Raw genomic sequence first — 21,743 nt, forward strand, 5'->3', positions numbered from 1 at the left:
GCATGCTAGAAATTGAACAGAAATGGGGCCAAAATGGTAAATGGGTATCCGGCCAAGTTGAATCAATGTTAACCCTTCTGGCAATGTTTTACATACACTCCCAGTTATCAGATTTAGTTCACACAAGCTACTCACCCAAACAGATTGTTATATGGTGGTTTATGATTTTGTTTTAACTACAAACTGGGTTTAGGTTCAAATCATAATTTAATACAATATTCTGGACTTCACAAATTAAATTCTGTAAAAAATTTTAACAGTCTATGTCTGTAAAGTTTTGTGAAGTCACTTGCAGATGTGAAACAAAAATGCCACTATTGACACAAGTACACCAGTACAACATCATGTGGGATCAAAGTGAAATCTGAGTTCAGAAACCATTCTTTAAAATCCTTTAATTCACAGAAATAGATTCTACTATACAATTGGGAAATGTGCAGGATTCATATGCCAGTCATTTTTACATTATCATTATTTTATTTTTTTAATTATTCTGAAAACCTAAAGACAAACTGCAATAATTCTGTACTGGAGAAGGCAAATGGACTAAAATAACAGAAATATATTTATATATTTATATATACACAAGTCAAAGATCTACCAATCACTTCACTAAAGTTTGTTGTTTTTTTCTACAGCAATGATAAATGCTCTCAAGAAGAGAACAAGTTATTTGATACGATATAGAAGAAAGCAAGATTTGTGTATTGGACACAGGTAGAAACCAGGTGTATACAGGAGGTTCTTCGAACACTCAAAACCGAGAGTCCTATTTACAGACGTAAACTCCATCACATTGAAAAGGGGTAACCATTAAACATACAGATAAATTCCACCCTAACAATTTGTACACCTTGTGAATGATGTGCACAGTATACACATATATTTCAAACGCTCCCACTAACTGCTGTACAGACATAGAATATGCTTTTCTTGCAGGAGACATACACGCACCAATACAGCTTTAAACACCAATTTAAGTTTAAAAAATATATATAACAAAAGATAAAATAAAATAATAATACATAAACCAAAGGAAATAAAATACATAGTAGGGGCAGATAGGTTTCCCCATGTAAAGAAAAACAGTCAGAGGTATATGCGATTATTGGATATCAAATATACATAGTGCCAATTCTGCAGTTATTAGCACTCAGTCAGCAAAATACTGCAAGTGAATTTTATAGATTTTGCTTTACTCTTTGCAGAGCCAGTATTTTCTTCTAGAATTTCCATTTTATTTACGGTAATTTAAATCTAAGAAACACTTATAAGTGAGGATTAGTATAGCATTGCACCCAACTCTTTTTCTATATTTAAATGCCGTTTTCTAGAAGATCTTCATTGAATTCAAGGTTAAACTGATTGCACAAACGTGCTGTAGAATATACGGATATATTGATGACATTTTTGTGCTATTTTACTTTTCATTATATTTCATTCTCTAGGGCCAAAAAAAATTAGGATGGCTTAAACAGGCATTATATGTATATCTCAAAAAGGAAGATATGTGATACATTACATTTCTTTTACAGACATATGCTTTAGTTACAAATAACCAACATTGATGATATAATGGGTACCCTGTCGGCTCATCTGTGTCTCTGTACATTTAGTCATTAATACAAACCCCGCATTCACACACCTTATAAATCTGTATTTATTTTATTTTGACCCTGCTCTAACCATATCATTCCATACATTCATAGTAAGGTCATGTAACCTTTAATGTTCTATGATTTATTTCTAAATCAGCTTCAAGCTAGTATACGCTTCACATCCCGAAATCAGGAGAACTTTACAGCAGCAAACATTAACTCTTTCTTTAAACACAACAAAGGGACCACATTGTCCTCATAACTTACATTGGAATTTCTGACACATATGCAAGATGCAGTGGACATCTGTCTAGTAACATTGCAGACACACAGCAACTGTACTATGCTACAAGAAAAAAAAGAAAAGAAAAAAGGAAATAGTCCTTCAAGTACAAAATCCAAAGTCTAAGCAGTTAACTTGAAGCACCTCATGGGAATATTGTACCTACTAATTAAGGTTTCTGCCGGATATTGTAATGACTGATCCAAAACCTTTTGATTTTGGTAGTCATTCCAAGCCACAATGGCAGCTGCTATGTGATTACGGCACCACGACTGGCTCTGTTCTGGATTTTTACATCACAATAATCAAGGAGAGAATATAATTTTACAGCAAAATCTGCATCGCTTTTTATAACAGGCCACTCAGAGTTGTAAAATAACTTTCTACAGATTGATATTTTTTCCAAAAATGTTCAAACTTCCAGAATTAACGGGGAAAAGGGGTTTCCCTTGAATTTACTTGACGGAAGTTTGCCTCTGGGACGCCCCACCTCTTGCAAAATAGGTTGGTTTTAAATAAATGAGCTGCTGCTAAGTTATCTTGTTGTTACAATTCAGAATACTCTCAATTTCCATTGTTGATCTATGTTTAACATTCGACTTTGTAAGACAGAGTAACGATTTCATTGAAAAATAGCAAAGAGCATCAATATATCCTCATCTGGAGCAGAAAGGGATTCCTTTCTCACCTACCACCTTCTACCTCTTGCTCAGTCCTCCTCATATAGGTGTCTATTTCTTAAGATGGAAGCAGGTTGTACAAGACAAGAAAGGCGCAAAGATATGTATTCAGAGTCAGCCACAGGCTCCTTAATAGATCCACACTATACTGATGTACACAGAAGGATCAAATAAAAAATTAAGAGATGTACATATATATATCTATCTATATATATATATATATATGCAGGGTATTTTTTCCTCTGGAGAGAGAGGAGGATTTTGCTAGCGCTTGTGCAGTTTACAAGTCTATGAGCTGATCCACCAGTAGAAGAGACCTGGTCATGTTTGGTAGGCTGGACTCAGAGTTCCCACTGTTGTTATTAGGGTGAGGACCTAGAGAGCAGGGGGAGAGACAGTGGTTCAGTATATTGGTGAGAACAGAGACAGGGACAAAATCAGAAGAATAAGGAAATATTGAGCAACAGGATCAGCAATAAAATGCAAATAAACATCTATTGTGTGCTACAGATGAAAGTGGAGTTACAGGTTGCAATTTGCAGGCACACTCAGCCACATAAAAGTTAGAATAAATAAATCAACTGCAGGCCTTAAACAGCTACAAAATGTTCATATGGTTAAAGAAGCAGAATTTTGAGATTGCTTTCTAAAGTAAATTATTGGAGGGGGGTTCAGCATACTCTATATTTTTATTAGTATCCCATAAATGGCAGTGTAAAAATCTTGTCACAAGTCGACTCCTACCTCGCAATCACTTCTTAGACAAAGGTCTATCTCTAGATTGTAAACTTGTTTAAGCTGGGTCCTCATGAACCTATTGCTTTGTAACATTTTGTAATAGTCTTATATATTGTTACATTTTCCCCTTTATAATATTGTAAAGCGCTGCAGAATATGTTGATGCTATTTACATGCCAATAATAATAATATTAATAATAATAATGTCGACTGCATTTCAACAACTAATAGACAGGGTAGAGCAGGGGAAGCCTCTTACAGGAGTTTTTCTCCTTTACAGCACAGCAACTACAAAACGTGCTGTAGTTGCAGTGACTATACTACGGTACTAGCTGAAGTGTCAAATACAGATCCTATGGCAATCAAGCTTGTGCATCAGCTACATGTGGAAGGATCTCGCCGGTGGGGTAAAGCATTCCCAAGCCGGGATTATTGCTTGGAGGCAAACGGAAAAAGGAAGGAAGCTAGAAGTAGGTGTCACACACAAATCGCAGATCATGTTGGTGCCGGAAGAAAAGTAAGTACTGCTTTTCATTTTTAGAAACTTATAGCCTTTCAGGGTTTTTAGAAAGGGGACACCAAGTATCGTAAATTGACTATCCACCCCTCAAACATCATTTATCACTTTCCTTCTCCAGCTTACCTTGGGAGTTTTTGGATACCAAAACCGGAATAGGATCAAATTCATCATCAGCCCTTTTTTCTGTTTCGTCCGGCATATCAAAGCCCGTTAGGAAGTTAGTATCATCTGCAGCATGCGTAGGAGATAAAGAGAGAGAGAGAAGCAGCGAGCTCAGACAGCGGAAGAGAGACGCTTGTTAAAATGTCTACGTACAAGCAAAGCAAGGAAGAGAAGCAATGGGGCATTGCTGCCTTTTGGCCGTGTCAATCAGCACTGAACTAGTTCAAAGGAAACATGCTATATGATAAAAAGCATGTTGTAGGGTTAGATGATCAACTATTATATTATTCAAACAAAGACCTCTGAATGCTAGAGTGGCATAGCTTAAGGTTGGGGCAGGCAGTCTAAGGCTCTACAGATGTTGGTGAAGCATAAGAATATGCTGAAGCATGTAAGCCTTGTGACTGTCTACCCCAGGCTTAGAAAAAAAAGCAAGTTTGGAGATAACAGACTGCACAATGGATGAAAATGGGTTTTGGTTGGGGAAAAGAATACAATGAGAACTGTGAAATTTCAATCAACACTAACCCAAACCAAATCATCATCCACTCTCAACCATTCAGGGGGCAGAATAAACTCTTTGCACAAGCAAAAGCATGCAGGTTCCGATTTAAACAATTAAACGGATATCAAAGACATTTTGTCTTACTTTGTTTACATCAATATGTTTATCTAAGTTTGCACCTAGACCAAATAATATAGACTTAAGGTTGGCCAACTTATTGGATTCCTTAGACTTGTCTCACCAAACATCTGGTCCTCCAGACTTCTTGGTCTTTGACTCCTCAATTCAGTAACAAAGACTTGTTTGCAAATTAAATACATAATGGTACATTTTATCACAAACTTTGTTTTACCTAGAACATGGCAAAACATTAAAGGGTTACTACAAGCACCATGACCACTTTATTGAAGTTGTCATGATGGATCAAGACTTTATGTGCAGAGTTTCAGTTAAATGCTACCCACAGAAATGAACACCCATCTTAAAAAAAAATAAAAAATAAACATCTCTTGACCCGTCCTCCCCTTCTAACTATCGTCCCATATCCCTGCTCCCTTTTTCCTCAAGGCTTCTGTAAAGACTTGTCTTTACCCGTCTGGCTTGTTTCCTCAATTTCCCCTCTCTCCTTTACCCTCTTCAGTCTGGCTTCCGCCCCCTCCACTCTGAGACTGCTCTTATTAAAGTCACTAATGATCTAAGCACAGCTAAAGCCAAAGGGCACTGCTCCATCCTAAAGCTTCTTGACCACTCTGCTGCCTTTGACACTGTTGACCATGTTCTCCTTCTCAAAACTCTTTAATCACTCTGTCTCTGTAACACTGTCCTCTCTTGGTTTTCCTCCTATCTTTTCAAACGCTCATTCAGTGTCTCCTTTTCTAATGATATCTCCTCCCTTTGTCCTTTTTCTGTTGGAAAACCCCAAGGCTCTGTACTTGGTCCTCTTCTTTTTTTCTTTTTCTACTGCCTCTCTTGCCAAACTTATTACCTCATTTGGATTCCAATACCACCTGTACACTGACAACCAGATATACCTCTCCTCCCCAGACGTTCTGCGTGTCACTGCTTACCTTTCTTCCATCTCTGATTGGATGTCCTCTGGCTTTTTAAAACTCAAGCTCTCTAAAACCAAACTTCTTGTCCTTCTTCCTACTAATTATGATCCTCCTCTTTCACTCTCCCTTCAAGCTGGTGGTACCCACATCAGCCCATCCTTGCAAGCGTGCCGTCTTGGCGCTATATTAGATTCTGGCCCACCTTTAAGCCTCATATCCAGTTTGTTACCAAATCCTGTAGATTCCATCTTAAAAACATAGCCTGCACCCGCCCCTTTCTTAGCAAGATGCTACTAAGGAGTTTGTCCATTCTCTAGTAATCTCTTGCATGGATTATTTTAACGCTCTCCTAATAGGTCTTCCCAGAAGTCGTATTTCCCTGCTACAGTCTGTAATAAATGCTGTAGCTAGACATTTTCCTCTCATGTTGCTCCTCTCACACCTCTCTCCTCTGTCAGTCCTTACACGGACTTCCTGTATCCTATAGGAGTCAATTCAAGGTACTAATCCATACCTATAAAGCACTGAACAATTTTAGCCCCTCCTATATCTCTTCATTGATCCGCAGGTATGCCCCTTCTTAGTGTCTCCATTCTGCCCATGACTTTTTCCTGTCAGCTCCTCACACACATATGGCTAACTCACGCTTGCAGGACTTCTCGCGGGTGGCTCCTTTCCTTTGGAATAGCCTGCCTACCACTATCAGACTCTCCTTTAGTCTTCAGTCATTTAAGAAGTGCCTCAAAAACATCTCTTTAGGAAAGCTTATGGCCTCCCAGAGTAACCTCTACCTCACATACCTTTCCCTTGCTCTCTCCTAAAGGGCAGCACTCTACTCTCTCCTCCAGCTCTGCTTCACTCCCACCTTATTTGATTGCTACCTCCTGTCCTGTTGTGTTTCATACCCCACCTCCTATAGACTGTATGCTCGTTTGAGCAGGGCCTTCTTCAACCTATTGTCCCTGTAAGTTTTTGTAATTGTCCTATTTATTGTTAAATCTCCCCCTTTGATACTATTGTAAAGTGCTACGGAATATGCTGGCGCTATATAAATACCTATAATAATAATAATAATAATAATTAACATTTTTGTTTTTGAAATAAATGACACTAATTGAAACCTTGTCTTTGGCTGCTGTACAATTTTATACTTCTTTAAATCATTCAACACTCCCATAAAATCTTACGGAGGTGTCGAAAATTTGTTTTCAGTCAAAAGCTGCAGATCCTGGGATAAACATTACAGATCAAGAAAAAATTAGTCAACTCAATATTAGCTAGGCTCTTCCACATAGGAATTGAAACTACAGAAGCACAGCACATCCTAAAAATAATAATTCCAAGCTTCATAACCACTACAGCGTGCCAAGAGTGCCCTGGCGCCATCCCAATGTAAATGGTCAAATGGTTTGACAACTTACCCCGGGTCTGCTGGGCACCTGTCCTCCATGAGAGCCAGAAGCTCTCCGCACAGAGTTAAACCTGGCACTGTAGGGCTTATCCCATTGGCTGAGATCAGTTAACACTCAAAGACAATGAGCTAGATTTAACATAGGGCTGTTGAAAGATGAGTGCTTGAGCTTCCAGCTCTCATTGGGAAGACCAATAGTCACCTTCAAACTATTGTTTAATATAACAGGATTATTATTATTTTTTATTTTTTTTAATGACACATTAAAAAAAAAATTGTGAAAAAAAAAAAAACCTTATTGCTACCTTTAGTGTATGGCATGATCCTTCAGCCATATACACACACCTTGCAAGTTAAAGGATGGCAAACAGGAACCCATACATTGGACTACAATTACCACAACATTATATAATTAAGATTATATAAAGTTAGGAAAACAAGAAATCAAAACTTCACAGAAAGCAACACTTCATTGAAACCTGCAGACTTGTCTGCAATATTATTTTGCAATCTATTCCAGCACATTTTGTTTTATTCATATAATTTCTAAAAGATTGTGTTTGGTTTTTTTTTTTTTTGACCAACATGTATTTTCAGGTATGTTTTTTTTTTTTATAGTGGGTTCACATTCAGTGAAATCAGGTGAAGTTGTGAGATGGTGGGGCACCACACTCCTGCACCAGAGCTTAACTCCTCCCTTTACAGTACAGACATACTTGTACAATACATAGAGTTGAGCACAATACGAAGATGCTCTTACACTAAAACAGTTATCTGTAAAATACATAGAGCTGACTACAATACAGAGATAACCATACCACAAACAGACGAGAAACAAAATAAAGATACAATACACAGAACTGGACAGAATCCAAAAGATACCTATACACAGAGTTGGGTAGACTACAGAGACACCCATGCAACAGGTATAGCTGTTAATAAGGAGATACACATAACTATATTACACAGCCAGGATCACTGTGATGGATTACACAGAGGTGTAATACAGAGATCCTCACACAGTGCATTTCTCTAAAATGCTTTAGCCCTCTATCTTCCTAGACCTCTCGTAGGCTCTCCCTTACATGGTCTCATCTTTAATAGTGCTCCTGCTATGTTAATTTTAATTTTCTATTAAATATTGCTGCACAGTGTGCACATGGTTAAAGCATCAAGATGCTGATACAGACCCCATAGACTCCTTATTACCTTTGCAGCTGGCAATACAATTCATCTGCAGAGGTACTACAGCCACAATGAAGCCAAGAAGTAGCTGACATGGTTAAAGGAATCAACAATCATTACAGATTAATTAAAACGTATTGAAGTCAGAACCAGATCAGAGTCACAGCTCCAATGAAGCTTCACATTTCAGCTCGCCACAGCATGAGTGTCTCAGCCGTAGAGTGACTGAGCACTTTAAAAGAACACAAACATGTATTCCTGACCCTAGAGTGTTAAAACCACCATCTAGCCCCCTTGCCTCCCTAAATATAGTAAAAACTTGTATTCAAGTCTGCAGTTGCTGGCTTTGGCCCTGTCTGCTGACATCATTAAAAGGGGTGGTCTGAGTCAATCACAATGCTTCCCCATAGGATTGGTTGAGACTGTCAAGGAGGCAGATCAGGGGCAGAGCCAGCACAAGTCAAACATAGCCCTGGCTAATCAGCATCTCCTCATAGAGATTGAATCAATGCATCTCTATGAAGAAAGTTCAGTGTCTGCACGCAGAGGGTGGAGACACTAATGGCAGTGCTGCTTAATGTGCAGCACTGCCCCAGGAAGCACCTCTAGAAGCCATCTAAGGAGTGGCCAGTGGAGTTATCACTAGGCTACAATGTAAACACTGCATTATCTCTGAAAAGATAGTGTTTACAGCAAAAAGCCTGAAGGGAATGATTCTACTCACCAGAACAAATGCAATAAGCTGTACGTGTTCTGGTGACAATAGTGTCCCTTTAACCCCTTAGTGACCAGACCATGTATTTAAATTGTCTTACCGCTAAGGACGAGGGCTGTTTTTACATTTCTGCGGTGTTTGTGTTTAGCGTTTATTTCCCTTACTCATTTACTGTACCCACACATAATACATACCAATTTTCTCGCCATTAAATGTTTTTTTCTAACAATACCATTATTTTCATATCATATAATTTACTATTAAAAAAATAAGGGGGCGGAGCTTGACGGTTGAACCAAACGGACGCAGGGTAGATGGGCTCCGTGGTTGCCCAGCGCAAATTAGTGCTTTTCTGGAACCCAAACACAGATAAAAATACCCCAGCGACCCATAACCGCAATGGGGAGGAAAAGAAAAAAGCAAAAGTCGGACCGACCCAAACCGGGGGGCCAGCATACGAGACTTATTCCACCAGGCGCAAGGTGCATACGGCCCCAAAATGGCCGCCGGCCTTGAGGACTTTTCTGACTCCTCAGAGGATTTCTTCCCCGAGGAGGCCATTGGAAGCTTAACTCCAACGAGACCCCAACAGCCGGCATCGAGCCCAGGAGACACAGGCCCGGTAACAGTGACACTGTTAAAAACCCTTCTGGGAGTCTTGCAGAAGATCCTCCAGGCAGATGTCGCACAGCTACGGGCAGACCCTCACAGGCCTGGTGAGTCGCATCGACGTGGTAGAGGCAACCTCCACGCAACAAATGCAAGAAATCACAGAGCTCAGGAAGGAAATCCAGGAACTCACACAGCAACAGGCCAGGACCGAGCAACGCTTTGCGGCAATGGAGGATATACGGCGCCGCAATAATTTGAAGATCCGCGGAGTCACAGAGGATATCCCGGAGGAGGAGATCCCACATCTCCTAAGGCGGCTAACAGGAGCTTTACTGGCACCCAAACAAGCCAGAAACCTCAGCTACGAAGCAGCCTTTCGGATCCCCAAACCCCGGAAGCGGCCCCCCCGAGACCTCGTGGTAAAGTTCAAAAGCTTGGCCGACAAGACGGCGGTCCTCGCGGCCCTGAAAGGGTCTGCCACCTACAACTTCGAATCCATGACCCTGTCCTTCTACACAGACCTGTCGGCGGCACTTTGCAGTGGCGCAGGTCCTTGCAACCTTTCACCACACTGCTTAGAGACCACCATATCAACTATCGCTGGCGCGCACATTACAGATACAGCACGACAACCAGGTCCACTCCATCTCGGACCTCTGAGAAGCAACTGCCTTGCTGCGCCAACTCGGGTTACCGCTGGAGGGGTTGCGGCCCTGAACCACCTGTAGATAAACCAAGATGGGACCCACCGAAAACCGTTCCATTCATCCCACGGGGAACAGGGAAAAAGGCGTACGCGGCTGCCGAACACCCGTACCGAGACATTCTAGCTCAAAGAAGGACATTACACGAGCTGAAGTTTGAAGCCAAGTTAAAATTTTTCTTTTTTCACTTTTTTTTTTTACCCACTTGACCCACCTGGGTACAAACATAGCCCCATATATCGAGACTCTTGGCCCATGACTTGCAGATCGAATTTCACTCTGCACCCACCTAAAGCGGACAACACACTGCCAGCAAAAGTTCTTCTGTTTAATGTTTTTTTTTTCTATGTATTTCTAAGACTCGTTATTCTCTACCTGAATATTATTACTGAACCTTGCAATTTCAAACACAACGAACCAGGCCCAACTAATATAACATTAGTTACATTAGTCACAAACCCTGGCCAAAATGAGCGTTTATATTTGTTTTTTTGCACACATAAACTGACATTTTACCGATGATATCAATATAATACGTTTTACTGCTCTAAAACACTCATATTTGTGTAGAGTAATGTCTCACGAGCAGTGGCGGCTCTAGACTTGGCGAGGCCTTAGGCGAAATTCATACATGAGGCCCCCACTAACACCATTATTGGAAAAAAATTGCAGTTGACTTGTGTGTGTGTATATAAGAAGCTGTAGATATATTGAAAGGAAGCTTGCAGTACTGGATATAGAGAACTAGTCTTTGTATACATAGTTGCATTGTGCATTTACCTGTGTGTACCTGAGAGTGTGTGTCTGGCAGTGAGTATCTTTGTATATGTATGTATGTTTCCCTGAGCATGTGTATGTTTGTGTACTGGCCTTTGGCATTAAGTTCATGGCGACGCTATGTTTTATGACAGTGTGTACTGTGTAGAATGATTGCCTTTAGGGGGTGACAGGGTGAGTAAAGGAGTAACTGTGGCAGGGTGAGTGTAAAAGAGCACGAGGGTGCCAGAGTGCGCAGAGTGGTGCCCGTGTGTTTAGAGGGAGCGATAGTGTGTATGGAGGTAGGTGACAGTGTGTATGGAGAGAGGTGACAGAGTGTGTGGGAAAATGACATAGGGGGTGACAGGTGTGGTGGCAGGGTGAGAGGGGGTGGTAGGGTGAGTGACAGGGTCAGATGTGGGGTGAGAGGGGGTGACAGTGTGAGGTGGGGTGACAGTGTGTGGGGAGTGACAGGGTAAGTTGACAGAGTAAGGTGGGTGACATAGTGTGGGGGGTCACAGGGTGGGTGACAGAGTAAGAGGTGGGGTGACAGGTGAGGTGGCAGAGTGAGAGGGGGTGACAGGTGAGGTGGCAGGGTGAGAGGGGTGACAGGTGAGGTGGCAGGGTGAGAGGGGTGACAGGTGGGGTGGCAGGGTAAGTGACAGGGTCAAATGTGGGGTGAGAGGGGAGGCGGGGTGAGAGGGGAGGCAGGGTGAGGGGGTGACAGGTGGGGTGGCAGGGTGAGAGGGGGTAACAGGGTGAGAGGGGGCGACAGTATTAGGGGGTGACAGGTGGGGTGGCAGGGTGAGATGTGGGGTGAGAGGGGAGGAAGGGTGAGGGGGTGGCAGGGTGAGAGGGGGTGATGTGGGGTGAGAGGGGAGGAAGGGTGAGGGGGTGGCAGGGTGAGAGGGGGTGACATGGTTTGAGGGGGTGACAGTATGAGGGGAGTGCCAGGGTGGGTGACAGAGTGGGGGTCACAGGGTGGGTGACAGAGTAAGAGGTGGGGTGAGAGGGGGTGACAGGTGGGGTGGCAGGGTGAGAGGTGGGGTGAGAGGGGGGTGACAGGGACTGACAGGTGGGGTGGCAGAGTGAGAGGGGGTGACAGGTGAGGTGGCAGAGTGAGAGGGGGTGACAGGTGAGGTGGCAGAGTGAGAGGGGGTGACAGGTGAGGTGGCAGAGTGAGAGGGGGTGACAGGTGAGGTGGCAGAGTGAGAGGGGGTGACAGGTGAGGTGGCAGAGTGAGAGGGGGTGACAGGTGAGGTGGCAGAGTGAGAGGGGGTGACAGGTGAGGTGGCAGAGTGAGAGGGGGTGACAGGTGAGGTGGCAGAGTGAGAGGGGGTGACAGGTGAGGTGGCAGGGTGAGAGGGGGTGGCAGGGTGAGTGACAGGGTCAGATGTGGGTTGAGAGGGGAGGCAGGGTGAGGGGGGTGACAGGTGGGGTGGCAGGGTGAGAGGGGGTAACAGGGTGAGAGGGAGCGACAGTAATAGGGGGTGACTGGTGGGGTGGCAGGGTGACAGGTGGGGTGGCAGGGTGACAGGTGGGGTGGCAGGGTGAGTGACAGGGTCAGATGTGGGGTGAGAGGGGAGGAAGGGTGAGGGGTGGCAGGGTCAGATGTGGGGTGAGAGGGGAGGCAGGTGACAGGTGGGGTGGCAGGGTGAGAGGGGGTAACAGGGTGAGAGGGGGCGACAGTAATAGGGGGTGACTGGTGGGGTGGCAGGGTGACAGGTGGGGTGGCAGGGTGAGTGACAGGGTCAGATGTGGGGTGAGAGGGGAGGAAGGGTGAGGGGGTGGCAGGGTGAGAGGGGGTGACAGTATGAGGGGGGTGACAGTGTGGGGGGGTGACAGTGTGGGGGTCACAGGGTGGGTGACAGAGTAAGAGGTGGGGTGACAGGGTTACAGGGTGAGAGGTGGGGTGAGGGGGTGACAGGGTGAGAGGTGGGGTGGCAGGGTGAGAGGGGGTGACAGGTGGGGTGGCAGGGACTGACAGGTGGGGTGGCAGCGTGAGAGGGGGGTGACAGGGTGAAAGGGGGTGACAGGTGGGGTGGCAGGGTGAGATGGGGGTGACAGGTGGCGTGGCAGGGTGACGGGGTGACAGGTGGGGTAGCAGTGTGAGAGAGGGGTGACAGGGTGAAGTGGCAGGGTGAGGGGGGTGACAGGGTGAGGTGGCAGGGTGAGGGGGTGACAGGTGGGGTGGCAGGGTGAGGGGGTGGCGATTAGTGGGGTGGCGGGGTGAGGGGGGGCGACAGGGTGAGATGGGGTGAGGGGGGCGACAGGGTGAGATGGGGTGAGGGGGGGCGACAGGGTGAGATGGGGTGAGGGGGGGCGACAGGGTGAGATGGGGTGGGGGTGTGACAGGGTGAGATGGGGTGGGGGGTGACAGGGTGAGATGGGGTGGGGGGTGACAGGGTGAGATGGGGTGGGGGTGTGACAGGGTGAGATGGGGTGGGGGGTGACAGGGTGAGATGGGGTTGGGGGTGACAGGGTGAGATGGGGTGGGGGTGTGACAGGGTGAGATGGGGTGGGGGGGTGACATGTGGGATGACAGGGTGAGATGGGGTGAGGGGGGCGACAGGGTGAGATGGGGTGACAGGGTGAGATGGGGTGGGGGTGTGACAGGGTGAGATGGGGTGAGGGGTGACAGGGTGAGATGGGGTTGGGGGTGACAGGGTGAGATGGGGTGGGGGGTGACAGGGTGAGATGGGGTGGGGGGTGACAGGGTGAGATGGGGTGGGGGGTGACAGGGTGAGATGGGGTTGGGGGTGACAGGGTGAGATAGGGTGGGGGGTGACAGGGTGAGATGGGGTGGGGGGTGACAGGGTGAGATGGGGTTGGGGGGTGACAGGGTGAGATGGGGTGGGGGGTGACAGGGTGAGATGGGGTGGGGGGTGACAGGGTGAGATGGGGTTGGGGGTGACAGGGTGAGATGGGGTGTGGGGTGACAGGGTGAGATGGGGTGGGGGTGACAGGGTGAGATGGGGTGGGGGTGACAGGGTGAGATGGGGTTGGGGGTGACAGGGTGAGATGGGGTGGGGGTGTGACAGGGTGAGCTGGGGTGGGGGGGTGACATGTGGGATGACAGGGTGAGGGGGGGTCAATCTGTCCCTGGTGGTCCAGTGTCCTGGATGGCTCCCTGGTGGTCCAGTGGGCTTTCCGGTCTGCAGCTCCGCCGGATGCAGAGCTGCAGACCACATGGGGAAAGTCTCGCGATCTCCATTCAGAGCGTTGCCGTGGTAACCCGCGGCAACGTTCTGATTGGCTGGAGATCGCGAGACCTCAGTCTGCAGCTCACACCCGGCGGAGCTGCAGACTGAGGCAGGCTCTCTCCCCAGGCGGCCTGACAGGAGGGGCCTCGCACCCGGCGGCACCATGAGCAAGCCGCCGGGCCCCCTCCTGTGTCGGGTCCTCGGTCATAGACCGAGAACCCGACCTGTCAGTCTGCCCTCAGGCGATTTAGGCGGCCGCGAAGCCCCTGACTGCGCGAGGCCTTAGGCGGTCGCCTAAATCGCCTAATTAGAGAGCCGCCTCTGCTCACGAGTACAACAGTACCCCTCAAGTACAGGTTTTATGGTGATTGAGAACGTTATAGGGTCAAACATAAGATTTGCCAATTTCTGTAAATTGCTGTTTGCCAGATAGGACTTTCCCCTTTTCTATGTTTGCACATTGAAATTTGCCAGATTGGTTTGCTGGGCCTATGTTGCCTTTGAGACAGTATGGCAGTCCAGAAATTAAAATTAACCCCATGACATACCATTTGAAAAAGTTTGCAACCCAGGGTATTTAAAATGGGGTATGTCCAGTCTTTTGTAGTAGCCATTTAGCCACAAATGCTTGCCAAAGTTAGTGTTCATATTTGTTTTTTGCATTTTTTTTTCTTTTTTAAACAAAAACAGCACTTTTACTGGTGATTTCATTGTCGTGATAAGTTTTACGGTTTAAAACACTTATATTTGTGTTCAGTAAAGTCTCCCGAGTATAACAATACCGCCCATGTACAAGTTTTATGGTGTTTTGGAAAATTACAGGGTCAATATAGTGCTTGCCCAATTCAGTTTGCAGAATGGTTTGCTGGGTCTATGTTGCCTTTTGAGACCATATGGTAGCCCAGGAATGTGAATCAACCTCGTCATGGCATACCATTTTCAAATGTAGACAACCCAGGGTATTCAAAATGGGGTATGTCTTGTCTTTTGTAGCAGCCACTTCGTCACAAACGCTGGCGAAAGTTAGCGTTTTTATTAGGGTTTTTTTTTTTTTTTAACAAAAACTGCACTTTAACTGGTGATACGATCGTTGTGATAAGTTTTAGTTTTTAAAACACTCATATTTGTGTTCAGCGAAGTCTCCAGAGTATAACAATACCCCCTATGTAAAGGTTTTATGGTGTTTTGGATTGTTACGAGGTTATATATAGGGCTCACTAATTAAATTCTCTGGACTGTCTACCTGGGTTATCAGGCAGGTCCCCCAAATTATATTTAATACAATCAAATAATTATGTAGTTAATATTTAAATATATATGTAGAATGTGTGTGTGTATATTATATATATATATATATATATATATATATATATATATATATATATACACACATACACACACACACACACACTTACACACATACTTTTGTTTCCAGACTTTCTGTGGCTGTCCAATCACATACTTCCCAATGCAGCTCAATGAGAAGTCTTTGCAAGGCCTCTTATGTTTAGCTCCACTGATCAGGAAATAAGAGGACCGGTCGTCTGATTGACAGCCAGGAGGGGCGTTTAATAAAGTTATATTATAGACATGACAATTTCTGTTGAAATATTCAGTTTTTGTAGCATAAAAAAAATAAAGAGGACAAAAAGTGCTTTAGAGGTCTGCAGTGTCTCTTTAACCCCTTAAGGACACATGACATGTGTGACATGTCATGATTCCCTTTTATTCCAGAAGTTTGGTCCTTAAGGGTTTAACGACCAAACACCACACTGATACACTCTGGACTGCGGTGCAGTCATCTATTCAAACAAATGAAGACTGCTCAATTGATTAATACGTATGGCCAAGTACCCTACACAAAATGTGATCCTGAATCAGCTTGTGAATTCATCATACTAGATATTTTTATTATTAAAATGCTATCCAAAAAAATAGAGATCCCCTCCCAAACCCATAATTCACTTTTATGTCTTGTATATTTTTAGAATTGTAGTTTTCTATCAATATTTTGAAAATGATGTAATTTTACTGCAGGGTAATTTTACATTTAATCATCACATAAAATGTTATTTACTTTTAATTTGGATATTTTGTTTTATTTAAAAATTATATGTATTTTTTTTATTTTTATGGCATACTGGGGAGTTGCAACTTTGTTAATAAATTATAAGCGAGAAATTGTATTGCTCTATCACCTACTTGCTCCTGCTTACTATTTGCCTAGTTAGTATATCTATTTGTTGCATTGGCATGCCTCACAACTCCACAGTCTACCAAAAATGTGTAAAAGCAAAGTCATTTATCAAACTTAATGTTGATCTGGAAAAGGTATTATGAACTATAACCCAGTTTTCTGGAGGACCGATTAGCTCTCCAGATCTTCAAACATCTGTTAAAAACCTGGTCTGAGCCTCAAATTTGTTTTTGCAGGGGATTAGAGACACCTAGTGTAAAAGTGCAGTTTTGCAAATTTCCATGAGTCCACTCGTCCATGAAGAGAAGGAGATCTAGTTGATCTACTTTATAAGTCCATCTATTATTATTTATTTATTATTGCCATTTATATAGCGCCAACAGATTCCGTAGCGCTTTACAATATTATGAGAGGGGGATTTAACTATAAATAGGACAATTACAAATAAACTTACAGGAACAATAGGTTGAAGAGGACCCTGCTCAAACGAGCTTACATTCTATAGGAGGTGGGGTGTAAAACACATTAGGACAGGAATTTACAATCAAATAAGGTGGGCTGCCCTTTAGGAGAGGGCAAGAGACAGGTATGTGAGGTAAGGGTTAGTCTTGGAGGCCATAAGCTTTCCTAAAGAGATGGGTTTTAAGGCACTTCTTAAAAGATGCAAGACTAGGGGAGAGTCTGATGGCGGTAGGCAGGCTATTCCATAGGAAGGGAGCCGCCCGCGAGAAGTCCTGCAAGCGCGAGTTGGCCGTACGAGTGCGGACAACGGACAGGAGGTGGTCATGGGCAGAACGGAGAGACCGAGAAGGGACATACCTATGGATCTGTGAGGAGATATAAGAGGGGCTAGAGTTGTTCAGTGCTTTATAGGTGTGAGTTAGTACCTTGAATTGACTCCTATAGCATACAGGAAGCCAATGTAAGGACTGGCTGAGGGGTGAGGTGTGAGAGAAACGACTAGAGAGGAAAATCAATCTAGCAGCAGCATTCATTACGGTGTAAAGGGGGCAGTACGGCTATTGGGGAGACCAATCAGGAGAGGGTTACAATAATCCATGCGGGAAATTACTAGAGCATGGACAAGCTCCTTGGTAGTATCTGGTGCAAGAAAGGGGCGGATGCGGGCTATGTTTTTAAGATGGAATCTACAGGATTTGGCAACATGCTGGATGTGAGGCTCAAAGGTGAGACCAGAGTCAAGTATGACGCCAAGACAGCGCGCTTGCAAGGATGGACTGATGTTGGTACCACAAACTTGGAGGGAGAGCGAAAGAGGAGGATCAGTATTAGGAGGAGGAAAGACAAGGAGCTTAGTTTTTGAGAGATTGAGTTTCAGAAAGCGGGAGGACATCCAGTCAGAGATGGAAGAAAGGCAAGCAGTGACACGTTGCAGGACGGCAGGGGAGAGGTCCGGGGAGGAGAGATATAGCTGGGTGTCATCAGCGTACAGGTGGTAGTGAAATCCAAAAGAGGTAATAAGTTTGCCAAGAGAGGCTGTCTGTGCTGACAGGCAGTCTCCCTGCCAGTGTAAAATCAAAAAAAAATTAAAGTTATAGTGAATAAAAAAAAAATATTATTATATATGTGTATATATATATATATGATATATAGACATATATTATACCTATATAATATGTCTATATATCATATATATAATGTCATGCTAAGTTTATTTTTATATTAATATGTACATATATTAATATAAAAATACACGTATTCTTAAATTACACACACATATATATATAATATATATAATAACTATATATATTGTATATATATATTATTATAAAATACAAATAATAAGTAAATTAAATTAAAAAAATAAAAATTTTAAAAAAAATTATATATCTATACGAAATTTTATTCTAACTGTATTTTGATATTAATATATATATATTTATATCAAAATACACTTAGAATGAAATTGTATATATATCTATGTATATATAAATAAATAAAAAGAATACGAACTATTCATATGTCCATATACAAAATTACATAAATAATTATATAAATATACATGTAGACTTCAAATATATAAATATGCATATATATTTAAATTCTACGTGCGTATTTATGTAATATTTTTACATAATTAAGTAATTTTATTAATTGCAATTTGAGGGACCTGCCTGCCAACCCACGCCGAAATTGCAGAGAATTTAATTTGCTAGCACTGTATTTTACCCTGTAACGTTCTACGACACCCTAAAACCTGTACATGGGGGGTACTGTTTTACTCGGGAGACTTTGCTGAACACAAATATTAGTGATTCAAAACAGTAAAACATATCACAGCGATGATATTGTCAGTGAAAGTGACTTTTTTGCATTTTTCACACACAAACAGCACTTTTACTGATGATATAATTGTTGTGATACATTTTCCAGTTTTGAAACACTAATATTTGTGTTCAGCAAAGTCTCCTGAGTATAAAAGTACCTCCCATGTACAGGTTTTATAGCGTTTTTGAAAGTTACAGGGTCAAATATATGGGTCAAATATTTTTACATTGAAAATGGCCAGGTTGGTTACGTTGCCTTTGAGAGCGTATGGTAGCCCAGGAATGAGAATTACCCCCATGATGGCATACCATTTGCAAAAGAAGACAACCCAAGGTATTGCAAATGGGGTATGTCCAGTCTTTTTTAGTAACCACTTAGTCACAAACACTGGCCAAAATTAGCGTTCAATTTAGTTTTTTACTTTTTTCACACACAAACAAATATGAACGCTAACTTTGGCCAGTGTTTGCGACTAAGTGGCTACTAAAAAAGTCTGGACATACCCCATATTGAATACCCTGGGTTGTCTGCTTTAAAAAAAATATGTACATGTGGGGTGTTATTCAGCGATTTATGACAGATAATAGTGTTACAATGTCACTATTGATACATTTTAAAAATGTATGTTTTGAAACCGCAATATCCTACTTGTACTTATAGCCCTATAACATGCAAAAAAATAGCAAAAAGCATGTAAACACTGGGTATTTTTAAACTCAGCACAAAATTTTGAATCTATTTAGCATTTTTTTTCATTCGCTTTTGTAGATGAGTAAAAGATTTTTCACATAAAAGTCAAAAAACATGTATTTTTTTCAATTTTTCATCATATTTTTTCATTTTTTAAAAATTAAATTACATGAGATTATATAAATAATGGTATGTAAAGAAAGCCCCTTTTGTCCTGAAAAAAACAATATATAATTTGTATGGGAACAGTAAATGAGAGAGCGGAAAATTACAGCTAAACACAAACACCACAAAAGTGTAAAAAGATGCCTGGTCGCAAATGTACAACATCGCAAAAACAGTCCGGTCCTTAAGGGGTTAAACATCTACAGCTGAAAATGGGATAGCCAGGATTTGTATCTTAATTTTTCTTAATTTATTTTTTCAATGCATTTTTTTCTGTGTATTTCCTATCCGTCTTCCGAATGCATTTAAAAGCAGGCTCAAGGGGGCGTGTCCTGACACCCATGGAGAACGGTCGCATGTAGCACTAGCTCCGCCGTCAAAAGGCCCACATAACCACAATTGTGACCCATACCATCCGAAAATACCATCATGTCCCAGGCAAAAAGCAAGAGAGCCACCGAGAAGCAAGAAAAGGCGAACTTCTTCACCTCCAAAGCACACCAGGGGAAAACTATCCAGCCCCTGGAACATAGCCAAGATGGCGCAGAGGAGGAAGAAGAGCAGGCCCGCGGGTCGCCACATCCTGAGCCCCAGCTCACTAAAGACCTGCTACAAGGCATGCTGGATACCATGTCCCACAAAATCCTTACCACCCTACAAACGTCCATCGGAGACCTCAGGAAAGACCTCCAAGATTTGGGCGCGAGAACCTCCGCTATGGAGGATAAAATGGCGGACCATGCCGAAGCCCACAACACCCTGACACACGCGGTGGATGATCTCGCTGCACGCATGGAATCATACGAAAATAAGCTTGCCGACATGGAAGACAGAGCCAGGCGTAACAACCTGAGGCTCCGGGGCGTGAAAGAAACGGTTGGGGCGACGGACCTTCCAACCTATATAGCGGAACTGCTCAGAAGTCTGGCCCCTGACTTACCTTCCGATGTCCTGCTGATGGACCGAGCCCACAGAACAGCACGGCCGAGGTTCTTACCACCGGACAGCCCCAGGGACATACTGGTGCGTATGCACTATTTTCATGCAAAGGAAATCATACTAAGGGGCAGCAGAGCAAACAGAGCCCTGCCGGATAAATTTCACGGCATCCAGATATTTGCGGACATCTCCCCAGCAACGCTGAAACGCCGGAGGGACTACCAAGACATCACAGCGCAACTCCGAGAACAACACATCGCCTACCGGTGGGGATTCCCTGTTAAACTGCTGGTACATCGTGGGGGGAAAAACTTCACCATCTCCACACCAGAAGAGGGCAGTAACCTGTTGAGAGAATGGGGCATAACAGTTCCCACCACGCACAAAAGACCACCGGAGATGCGGAGACTGTCCCCAGAGTGGAGGAAAAACAAGCGGTAACCCATACACACATAAAGGGACAATTGCACAGCCATCCTAGGTTCCCCCACACCTGCCCCACACCCCTCCTACCTTACACTCTAGAAGCCCCTATACCTGGGCTCACATGTTGCTCTTCCTCATTAAAATAAAAAAAAAAAATAAAAAAAAAAAAAAAAATTATAATAAATAAATAAATAAAATAAAAAGATATATAAATAAAAGTAAAGGAAATACCAACACAGTCACGGAGACTGGAATATACTCTGTAAGAATTCGCAACAGACTGCATATTTCATCACTGTATATTGGCCATAGGGCACTTCCCCCACCCACCACCCCCCTTCCTCCCCCCTCCTCATTTGCACTAACTATGTTCACTAAGGGTCACATAACTATGTTCACTAAGCTTATCCAAAATGGGCCGGCGCGGCGGAGCGCCTGTCTCCTGTTGAAGCCATAAGCTTCATCCCCCACGGCACTGCTGCGCAGAGCCAAGCCATCATATTGGCACTAGTACTGTTTCAGTTAAGTTTATATTGTTATTATTGTTTTAATTGTGACTATGCTCTCATTGACAACCAAATACTGCAAAATGTATATAAGCCACAATGTTATGTTTATTACCGTTGTTTATTGTTTGTGGGCTATGTGGGTAGCCCCTTAGCAGCGGATGTTCACACACGAGCTGACCACACACATCACAACGCTACTTACCCATCTGGGATATATGCCACACTGCGAGTACCATCTGAACAACCTGAGGGGACCCCGCTGCCTAGCTGGACTGAGCTGGGATGGGCAGCGGACCCCACCATAGATAAGCCACACATAACATTACCATACATTCTGAAAGATGACCCCCCATGAGATTTTGCTCTCTGAATGTAAAAGGACTTAATGTCCCTCACAAACGACA

At 43.5% G+C, this 21,743-nt stretch overlaps 1 protein-coding gene across 7 annotated transcripts in view; it reads right to left on the reverse strand.

Moving 5' to 3' along the window:
• Nucleotides 1-21,743, reverse strand: part of AAK1 (AP2 associated kinase 1) — a 101,880-nt gene that overhangs the window by 11,847 nt on the left and 68,290 nt on the right. For 2 of the 7 annotated variants that reach the window (XM_063448650.1, XM_063448649.1), the window contains 2 exons: nt 3,943-4,047; nt 1,474-2,936 (listed from right to left, as the gene is read on the reverse strand). The exons of 4 other annotated variants lie outside the window; for them this stretch is intronic. In XM_063448650.1, the coding sequence (XP_063304720.1) occupies nt 2,842-2,936; nt 3,943-4,047 (200 nt within the window). In that variant the 3' untranslated portion in view covers nt 1,474-2,841. Of the gene's footprint in view, nt 1-1,473; nt 2,937-3,942; nt 4,048-21,743 lie in introns of those variants that run through there. One more of the 7 variants, XM_063448651.1, reaches the window with a different exon arrangement.

This window comes from Pelobates fuscus, chromosome 3 (assembly GCF_036172605.1).
Source record: "Pelobates fuscus isolate aPelFus1 chromosome 3, aPelFus1.pri, whole genome shotgun sequence".
In the NCBI taxonomy this organism is placed as follows: domain Eukaryota; kingdom Metazoa; phylum Chordata; class Amphibia; order Anura; family Pelobatidae; genus Pelobates; species Pelobates fuscus.